Source organism: Crocodylus porosus, unplaced genomic scaffold, assembly GCF_001723895.1.
Source record: "Crocodylus porosus isolate Cpor-Errol unplaced genomic scaffold, CroPor_comp1, whole genome shotgun sequence".
NCBI lineage: Eukaryota > Metazoa > Chordata > Crocodylia > Crocodylidae > Crocodylus > Crocodylus porosus.
Genome location: NW_017728909.1, coordinates 3,234,058 through 3,244,740, shown reverse-complemented (window position 1 = coordinate 3,244,740; position 10,683 = coordinate 3,234,058). Strand labels below are relative to the sequence as shown.

Here is a 10,683-nt window from a genome sequence, read left to right as displayed (position 1 = left end):
CATATCTGAAAAAGGACTTTTTGTTGTCCTTGATGCTTGAAGCTAGTTGGAGTTCAGTTGCAGCCTTGGCTTTCCTGGTTTGCTCCATGCAGGACCGTCCCTAGAAACTATGAAACTATTTACTTCCAGGCAAGTCATTCAGAACTTCTGGGAGAACTTCAAAAGCTGCAGATCCCTCTGTCACCCCTCCCACTATCTCCAAAGCAAGTTTAGGCCAATCAAAAAAAACTACTGGTGAGTTTGGGTCAAATTCAGAATAGTTTTGACAAATTAAAAAAAACAAAACAAAACCTTACATTTCAGTTTTTCAGGCTAAATTCACTAGGGGACTTGAGCACCATTCATAAAATGGAGAAGGGCTGGTCTGATGCTCTGGAAGCCAAGGGTTAAGGCACTCATGTAGGATGTGGCAAACCCACGTTCAAACCTCCTCTCCACTTAATTCAGAGCAGGCTGTTAAATCAAAATCTCTCCCAGGAGAGTGGCTCAACTACAAAGTCATAGGGTATGCTTTCACTATATGGTGGTTCTCTCACTTTCATATGAAGCTGTTCAACTGTATATAACATATTACATTTATTGGACCAGAGACAGAGGACTTTATTACCTGATCAATAATAAGGGATGCCCCCATCTTCCAGCCCCTGCTCCAATTAACATTTAAGCTTTTTATTTAAACAGAAAATGTAATTATTCACACACCCCTACTTTACTTCTCCAGTACCTTATTTATGGCAGGAGTATAATATAGTTAAGCAGTACAAATGATACAAATGCCCTGGAAAGTACATTCTGTTTTTTGCATTTAAATGTTTTTAATTTGACTTTTCTTTACTGGTATTGTATTAATGAAATGAGATCATGTTTCTTTCATAATTGCCCGTGAACATATGGTGAAAGTTTAATTTTAAAACAATACGTTCATTTTAGCTTTCACTGCTAATGGCTATTTACAACAGGAGGGTTGTTTGCTGTAATGCTCAGTGCTTCTGAATCAGCTGAGAACTTTCAAAAGAAATTCCCAATAAGAGAACAGATTAACTGCACCGTTTCTATTAAATGTGGCAATGCAAGAATAAACATGAACGAATAGATCATTCCTGCTAGAAAACAATAAAAAAAACCCCCAGGAAATGTCAAGGCTTCTGTTAGATTTAGTTATGGCCATTAATTGTTTTTAAATATTTGAAGGGGAGAGATGGAAAGAGAGGGCAAGCATGGCCACAATTTTATTTATAATTACATTTAAAGGGCCTCAATCCTCAGCTGGTTGACATAGGTAAGCCCAAGTGAAAGCAACAGGACACTTACTCCACCTGAGGATATGTCTGAATTATTTTAAATTTAATTCTTCCTCATAAGCAAGAGCTATTGGTCAGTCACATCAAACACTAAGCTTTCAATGGCATTAAAGCTCCAGCAGATAATGGAAGTTTAGCATTAAATACCATTTAATGCTATTTAATTCAACAGGATTAAACAAATGTTAAACTTCCAATGAAAAATGCTTCATCTATTTCTGTTAATAGTGGTAGGAGCTAAAGCACTGAAATCGTGTATTTCTGAAGAGCTGGATCCCTAAATCGTTATTCACAAGACTAGTTCCAATCTGATGACAACATGTAGGTGAGCAAAGACTATTGCAGATTCTTGACTGTGAATCTCAGGGCTTTATCATTCAAGAGATACTAAATCAAAGATACAGACTCCACAGGCATAAGGAAGCTTCTGTTGACTGCACAACTAGGGACTACAAACTACATTCTCTGAACATACCTCTTCCATCCTCTGCACTAGTTTCTCCATTTCTGCAATCCGACTGTATTTTTCTTCAAGTCTTTCAGTAAGGCAACTGACGTTCTCTGCATTTTGTTTGAGTTTTTGTTCTCTGTCAGTGTTGCAGGCCTGCGAGTCAACGAAGTACACAATTTACATTTTTCACTAAACTACTGTATTGCCGTTTTCCAGTATGTGCCAATTTACTGCACTTGGATATATCATTCTGTGGAAGCCCTAACCCTTGTAGTAAGACTCTGTTTCTTTCCCCTCGCAATATGAGGGAGAGAATGGCAAACCTTTAGGGAAAGAGTCCAGTGCAAAGCAACAACACCAGTATCCATATAAGCAGTCACAGCCAACATTTTCAGGAATACAAGATGATTTTGGGTGCTTCTGAACTGGCCACTGGAGACATCTGAGACCTGCTCTACAGGAAGTGCTAATCATCCACCTTCTGAAAAATTAGTTTCTTTTATCCACATGAAATTAAGCCCACCAAAAGTAAGGCAGCCTAAATCTCAAGTCACATTTGAAAACTAGGGCCCTAATTAGAACCAGGATGCCAACAAGAAATCCGCTCAATGGAGTTTCTGGCCTATTGACCAGAAGAAATGTGTCTCCTCCTAGGTATCTCAGATACATTTTGCTCTGTGTTTGACCAACTCTGTATACAGGATTTATACAGAGGTGTACCTGCATTAGGCATTTATCTTCTTCACACCCTTTTTTCAATTCTTCAGACTGTCTCTGGTAATTCTCATAAAGCGTCCGTGAGGCATGTCTGAGAGATTCTGCACCGGCCTCTCTTGTAGCTTCCAGCTAGAAAAGGGCAATGCACAGGATTAATAATGTTATGCCATGGTTTAAGAGCGTGCTGTAGTCATGACATAAGCATAATATGGATGTTGCTGTTAAAGTGTGTGACCAATAGCATGCAAGATAGGTTTCCCCAAGTCTCATGCGGAAAAAATATAAACTTATAAAAATGCCCAACTAATACTTTAAATTCTGAAGAAAAGGACACAAACTTGCTAAATACTCACTGACAGAATAGCCCTGCCTGATTTCAACAGAAAGCAGAGGAGGTAAAAGGGCAGATAAGCTTCTAATTGGTTTTGAGTACATCTGATATGGACGACTATGAACTGAGCTGACTTCGGGTGTTACAACCTGAAAAAAAACCAAGAAGCTGCACTGGCTTTACGGTGAAATTCACTGTTGGCTAAAGTGAAACAGATTTGGATTAGTGGGAAACCCTGCTGCGACTCTGAAGGATTATTGCCTTACAGATAGGGCAAAGGCATAATGAAGAGCTAGTTTTCTTCCTACAGCTAGAGTCCAGCTAACCCAGGGCTGAGGACAGCTAAGATGTACATTTAAACACTGCAAAAAGGAACGCACCTTGATCTTGAGGATTTCATTCTCCCTGTTTATACATGCAAGCTGTTTGTCCGTCTCCTTCATCTTTGTCATGATTGGATCGTATCCGGAGCGAAGAGCATCCTTCTCACGTTCTGTTCCATCAGAGGCCTGCAAAGGCTGCTAAAATGGAGAGACAATTTACAGTACACATTTACCTGACTGGGCTCACAAAGACACTCATCTCCAGCCCTTATCCCACAAGAAGCTCTGCACAGACCGACTTATGGAGCTTACTGTAGGATCAGGGCCGAAAGTATTCACAGACTAGTAGTCACCACAGTCTCCAGGCACCGACTGATTCTCCACTCTTGCTAAATTAAATAAGTCAATGTTCCATTTGTTCAGCTCTCCACCGTTTTACATTTGCAAGCATTAGCACGTTGTTTCTCATAAATAACCACACAAGATTAATTAGCATTCAGGATACTGCAGTACATGTAGCATTATAGGTGGGACTTGCAGCAATACCAATTATTAAGGCTGCATGACAATTCCTGTAAGAAGATTCTCTTTACCAAACTTGAATCATTTAGACTAAGCTTTTCTACACCCACTGTCTGCCCCCAGCTCTATATTATTGGAATGTTTCAGCCAAAATACCTCAGCCATGTTTGAGAATGAGGCTAGAGACAAATATACTGTATTTACTGGAATCCAAGATGATCTCAAATTTAAGGTGCAAGATTCTACATATGGAAAATTATAAATGTGTTTGCAATTACAATAAAAGGTAAACGCATTGATAAATCCTGCATGTATAGAATCTAATTGGTGAAAGATCATTTTAAATGTCTACCCGCCCCCTGCTGTGGCAGGGAAAATAGGCAATTTTCAGGGTCTCAGATATCCTGAAAATGAGAGGCAAAAAGTAAGTAACTAGTTATGAAAAGCGAGGTTAAATGACCTACCCAGCATTACATAGGCACCTGGGGGGCAGGAATAGGATCAGGGCATTCATCAACTTCTTTAACCATGAGGCCACTCTTTCCCTTCTTCTCATCACAAACCAATTCGTTACACCAAGGGTGTCAAACCCATCTGGCCCCATGGAGTGAAAGAGGGATGTGGGGTTGGTCTGTGGGCACGATCTGCACTCCTGCGCCTGTGCCCGACTCCTGCCACCTGTCCCCTGTTCCTGCCCACACCCCTCATCTTCTGCTACAGTTGTGCTCCAGCTTTGGGGCCATGGGAAACAGTGGTGGCCCTAACCCAGTCCCAGCCAAGCCCGGGAGAAACGTAGCCACCCCCAAGCTGGGCTGGACTATGACTGGAGAGACCAGAGCTGGAGCAGAAGGCAAGTGGGGAGAAGACGCAAGCTGTGCCATGTCCCTCATGCTCCCCATGGATCACGCATGCAATCTTCCTCTGCTCCCCTGCAACTTGCTCTCTCCCCCGTGCTTCTCCAGTCATGTGTCTCCTCCCCTGCCAAACCAGCTGTCTTGGCCTGAGGCACGTGGCAGCTCAGCTCCAGCTTCAGCCCCCTTTAGTACATGAGAAGGGAGACAAAGACGACAAAGAACTCTAGTGCCAAGCAGAACCAGATGTGGGTGGATAAAATAGGCAGGAAAAGGAGTCAAGAAAGGCAAAACTGAAACAAGGAGTCTGGGTTGGAACACCTTAAGGTTGGGGTTCATGGGAAGGGGAAATCAGGCAAACAATCCTTGAGTCTTGCTGCACTTCTGCTGTCAGAAAATATCTGTGTAACCCACTGGCAAAACTTGCACTGTAAACCCTGCTAATTCTGGTTCACATAGAGGGTCAGAATCTACCTTCACTCAACTAACATGGCAGAGATCTGCGAGTTGAAGAGGTTTCCAACCCTACTCAAGACCCGTAGGGGTGTTCATGCAATATCACATCATTTCTGTGCATTCCATTGGCATGTTTTACAACTTAGCTAATCATACGGGGGAAAAACAATCGATTCCAGAAGAACTTCAGTCAACTTGTAAAGTCTCACCTCCAGAAATCAGCTTGTGAAAGTTAACTTGGCCCTTTTATGCCTGTGTATTATGATACTGTACAATCTTTAGTGTGTGATTACTTACTACAAGAACTACTATTGTATGTCTTCCTTAGGAATTGTACCTCATTTGGTGAACAAAATGAACATGGTCTGGCAACCAATCAGGCTTGTGCAGTGATGGTTTCTTTGGCTGGAACGTGTGTGATTCAGGCATGTCAAAGATGTGGCCTGAGAGCAGGATCTGGCCTGCAAAACTTTATCATCCATCCTGCTGTGGTGCCTACACCATGCAGCATGCACTGGCTTTGGACATGCATGCCATATGTGAGGTGCAGAGCCCGTAAGGCACAGGGTGCACACCATGCCGAACCAACCTGGTGGGGTGCATGTGTTATATGTGGCACCTATACCCAGCCAGCCTTGCAGGCTGGGTTTGGGTCAGCATACAATGTGTGGGGTTGCTCCTATGCTGGACCCTGCCTGCAGAGCCAGTGTGGTGTGGGTGCTGCGTTCAGTGAATGCCCCAGACTGGCCCCATGCACCATGTGCTTCACTAGGCTTGAGCCAGTACTCACTGAAGACAGTGTGTTGGGCTGGTCCAAGGCCTGAGCCAAAACCAGCCCTGCATGCTGAATCCAGAGCTAGTCTAGATTAGATCCAAAGACCAGCCGTGCATGCAGGATCTTGCATGGGCGACACATGCAGCATGCACACCCCAGAATAGCTCTGGGTGCTGTGTGTAGCATCTGTCCATACTGGCCCAAAGTCACATGCTACTCACAGGGCCCATGCATGCTGCAAAACAGCATGTGGGGTTAGACTCAGCTTGCATGCTGCAAGTAACACATGCTGCTTGCAGCCCCCACACCAGACCAACCCGACAGGTTTCAGATCACCCGCATAGACCAACCCCTCATCCGTCTTCCACCCCTTGGGGCCAGATAGGTTTGACACCGCTGGTGTTTTGAATCTGGTTTGTGATGGGAAGAAGGGGAAATATGGCCTCGTGGTTAAAGAAGTTAAATAATGCCCTGATCCTATCCCTGCCCCCAAAGTGCCTATGTGAGGCTAGGTAAGTCATTTAACCTATCCTTTTCATAGCCAGTTACTTACTCTTTGCCTCTTATTTTCAGGGTATCTACTTGAGACCCTGAAAACTGCTCCCAAAACTATGAACACTCAAAGCCACAACTGAACTCAATGGAGGCTAAAGCCCAAACAGAATTTTTCAAAAAAATGTAGATGTTTTTGACCTTAGTTTCTGTGCCTCCATTCCTCGTCTATGAAATGGAGATAACATCTTCCCATCATCTCCCGTAGTTGTTGTGAAGATTAATAAATATCTGTGAAGTGCTCTGATACAACAGGCATGGATATGATAGAAAACCCCATGAAAAAAAGGTCAATAATTCTTTCTTCACAGCGGGGTTGGAACAGACCTATGGTCACACACTGAACAATAATAAAAAAAAAAATATCCAATATCTGCTCTCATATACACAATGTGCATGCTGTGAACTAAATGATGCAAACGGCTTGGGAGAGAATTGTATAAGATAATGTAATTTAAGACTGTATAATAATCCATGCAAATATGGGCTAGATTAAGGTTTGACAAGTAACAATTCTTCCATTTCCTAATTTTCTAGTACTTGATTTCACAATATTATAAAGTGTTCTTATTCCAACGGGAACAATAAGTGTCCATTAGACAGATGAAGGGTGTAATTCTTTACTTTCCAATACTCTGGTATTTTTCTAAGCAAACTTCTCTCTCTGTGAAAAATTAATCGTAATATATACCGGGAACTACACTGTTACACAACTACACATCATTTAATTATCCACATTCATCTTCTGTAGCCTATACTTGAGTCGGTGTATTTACTTCATGTTAAGTATCAGGAGCCTCAAGGACCAAGGTCTATGGACCACAACAAGCAATGAGTTACAGCCTTATAGGCCACATTCCCAGCTAATCCTGCTTGCCTTGGGCAGATCCAAATGAGCATAGCTCCAAAGTCATCATCAAAAATTGCCCTCACAACTGTATTCACACCTACTCTTCTAATACACAGATGCAGATGCAGCATTTGGTGTAAGTGAAGTGAACTACAGAAAGCAGAAGTCAGTGGCACTACAATGAGGTTTTGCTCAGTATTTATAACAGAATTGCAAATGTTATTTACCCCAAAAGCTTTTTTTTAAAACATATGTGATATAAATCATAGGATTTACAATGCCAACAATTATAAAAGACTGCCATCCCCATAAACAACAAAATACAGATTAGACATGTACAAAACCACTGTCAGCCCCCAACACTTAGAATTAATTTATACCAGCATTCAGGTGACTTATTAGGCAAGGTATGTTTTTAAAACAAATTAATACAAAACAGTAAAAGAGCATTCTTAATGCTACTGAAAAGGTGCTCACTGTAAAACAGTTCCCTTTACTCAGAGGATCTTTCCTAAATACCACCCCTTTGCTGACACAGCCATTCTTCTAGTAACTCACAGCATCTTGCTAACTTTGTCTTTATTCTCTTATGTATAATAAACACCCATTAAAATTCCAAAGCATGTAAATGTTCAGATCCATCTTGTAATTAATGTAGCCTTAACTTCCCTCACAATTGCATTCCTATCTGTTCACTCGATCATATATGGGACAATTCAACACACCTCTTAATTAAAGCTTTTCATCAGTAAATCTCCAAGGACTTTTCAGTTGCTCTCAAATTGACAGATGTACTGCAGCAAGGTGCATACATTTTTGGTTAAAGGAAGTATGTAAACATTGAACCTTTTCATATATTTACAGTCCACTGTTAGTTTATGAAGTTTTCTTTACAATTTTTACAAGGCTTTGGAACGTTCTGTGAGATTAGCCTGAAAGCACAACAGTTAAACACATGTTGTTATTTAAAGTTTAGGCTTCTTTTGATCTTGAATTGTTGTTGAGCTCATGTGAGAAAATGCATCAGATGCATAATAAATATTTGGCTCCATATTCAGAGCCTTGAGCTCTGGGGACAATCTGATCTAGAATTTCACTCCAGTCCTACTCCTAGCCATTTCTTACAACCTACATACTCTAAAGCCTGTAGGAAAAGACTAATAAAGCCAGGTATAGAAGTTTTCTGCAACTGTTTTTAAAAAAAAAATATCTTGATGTGCCATTGTGTCACATTAATATACAAGCTGCATCTATTTAAAGAGGTAATTCCTAGAGTAGTTTTTGAGAATCAAAAAAGTCTTAAGCAGATGGATGACAGAATGAATGCCATTCTCCTTGAAATCCATCTAGGAAAAACTAAGTATTGTCTGACATTTGCTAAAACCTATATCACTGAAATTGCTCTTAAATAGGTGGGGAGGTTTTATCTAAGGAGGGATAGGAACAAAACCAGGTTTCCCAATCCCAGCCCAGTGCTGTATCAACCAGCCTTAACGACCTCCATCGACCTACCACATTTACAAAGTGTTGCCCTCTGCCAACATCCCTAGAAATTATATCCGGTCTCAAGTCACAACTAGGTGGCTAATTCTCACAAGACTTTCACAGAAATGCCTCTTCAGAAGCAAAAAAACTGCACAAAAGCAACAAACAAAAGGGCCCATCCTATTTTAGGCAAAAATGCCAAATGAGAAAAATATCCCTACTTCTAATGATATCTGAAGCGCAGATTAAGAATATGTTTAAAGATGCAATAAATAAAATGAGTCGTAAGCATCTCCTAAAAAGTTCAGTGTGTGCTAAACAGCTTTCCTGACTGGGACCTGTGCATGTCAGAAGGATATTTTTTGAGTAGGGCTCCTACAGTATGTAGGTCTATTTCTGCGGTGGCAGTAGCCACTAAACAGAGAAAGTTCTTGATGCCTTTGCTCCTGTTTTGTCATTTGCAATTCTATGATTTGCAATGTCTTTACATACCTGATTTTGAATCTTTGCTAGTGTGGATCTAATCTGTAGAGAAAAAGAGAATTAAAGACAGGTTACAAAAATAATTTTTAATTAGTATGATCATTCAATCTAATTGTTCTCCCTTATTATTATTACATGATATTAACCCTAGGTCAGCTGCAATGCTGAATTGCAAAGGCTGCTTTTCATCACCATTGTGTACTACTGTTTAGCTACCAAAAATAAAACACCTGTCTCCAACAAGCCAAACATCACTGTTCAGGAGATCTCCGATGAATAAACTGGATTTAATTATTCATTCTAGTGTTAGGATCAACTTAAATTTCTTTCACCCAAAAAGAGCGGATAGCATATTGCTAGTCTCTCACAGAAAGCTTTAAATTAGGTCTACAGGGGGATAAAAATCAAAAGTATAAAGAGTAACAAGTAAAAATATGTAAAGTGAAAGTAAGTAAGAGCCCGGGGACCTGAATAAGAAAAACTTAGTAAGGAGAAGCAATAACAGAAGCCTTAGCAGTGTTCTCAGGGACAGGACAGGACAGTCGGTTGGGTACCTGAAGTTTATATACTAATGCAAATAAATACCATGGGGAACAAACAGGAAGGACTGGACATCCTAGTACAAGCACAAAATTATGATGACATTGAGATTCTAGGAGATGGGGTGGAATAGTTCACAGGACTGGAGCACAATCATGGATTGGTATAATTTGTTCAGTGTCTGCTAAACAGAAGGATAGACAGTGAAAAAGGAAGAAGTGTTGCTCTATTTAGAAAGGTGATGTACACATGTTCTGAGGTACAGTTCAAAGTGGAAGGCAGGCCTGTTGAAATCCTCTGGGTAAAGGTCAGAGGGGAGGGCAGCAGGTGGATGTCATGGTGGGTGCCTACTACAGGCCACCAAACAAGGGGGAGAATGTGGAGGAGGTGGATGAGGCCTTCTGTAAGCAACTGACTGATGCTCATGGAAGACTTTAATAATCAGGACACCTGGTGGGAGGGAAACACAGTAATGCAGAAGCAGTCCAGCAAATTCCTAGGACTGGGTGTGTTGGGGATAATTTGTTGATTCAAGTGGTGGAGAGGCCAACTACAGGTGAAGCTCTTCTTGATTTACTCCTCGCAAACGGAAGAGTAAGTTGAAAATGTGAAGGCAAAAGGTAACTTGGGTGAAAGTGGCCACATCTATAAGGTGATCAATAACAGCTACCATGGGTTCATCAAGAGCAAGTCATTCCTGACCAACCTGATTGCCTTCTATGATAAGAAGGCCCTAGAGGAGGCACACCTGGGCCAAGGGTTAGTGAGGAACTAGTTAGGGAACTTCTGGAGGGACTGGACGTATTCAAGTCAGCCAGTCCACATGATCTCCACCCTAGAGTTCTAAAGGAATTGGCTGAGGTCATTGCAGGACCCCTGGCACGACTTTACAAGCACTCTGGTGCTCTGGTGTGGTGCCGGAGGACTGGAAGAGGGCCAACGTGGTTCCCATCTTCAAAAAGGGGAAGAAGGAGGACCCGGGAAATTATAGGCCAGTTAGTCTTACCTCAATCCTAGGCAAGCTGTTTGAGAAAATTATTCTGGCA

At 41.5% G+C, this 10,683-nt stretch overlaps 1 protein-coding gene across 3 annotated transcripts in view; it reads right to left on the bottom strand.

The window, feature by feature from the left end:
- Positions 1 to 10,683, bottom strand: part of CCDC68 (coiled-coil domain containing 68) — a 34,056-nt gene that overhangs the window by 11,318 nt on the left and 12,055 nt on the right. For 2 of the 3 annotated variants that reach the window (XM_019531767.1, XM_019531769.1), the window contains exons 3-6: positions 9,107 to 9,139; positions 3,181 to 3,321; positions 2,473 to 2,598; positions 1,777 to 1,905 (exon numbers count right to left, since the gene is read on the bottom strand). In XM_019531767.1, coding sequence (XP_019387312.1) covers positions 1,777 to 1,905; positions 2,473 to 2,598; positions 3,181 to 3,321; positions 9,107 to 9,139 — 429 coding nt within the window. The remainder of the gene's footprint in view (positions 1 to 1,776; positions 1,906 to 2,472; positions 2,599 to 3,180; positions 3,322 to 9,106; positions 9,140 to 10,683) is intronic. The other variant, XM_019531768.1, reaches the window with a different exon arrangement.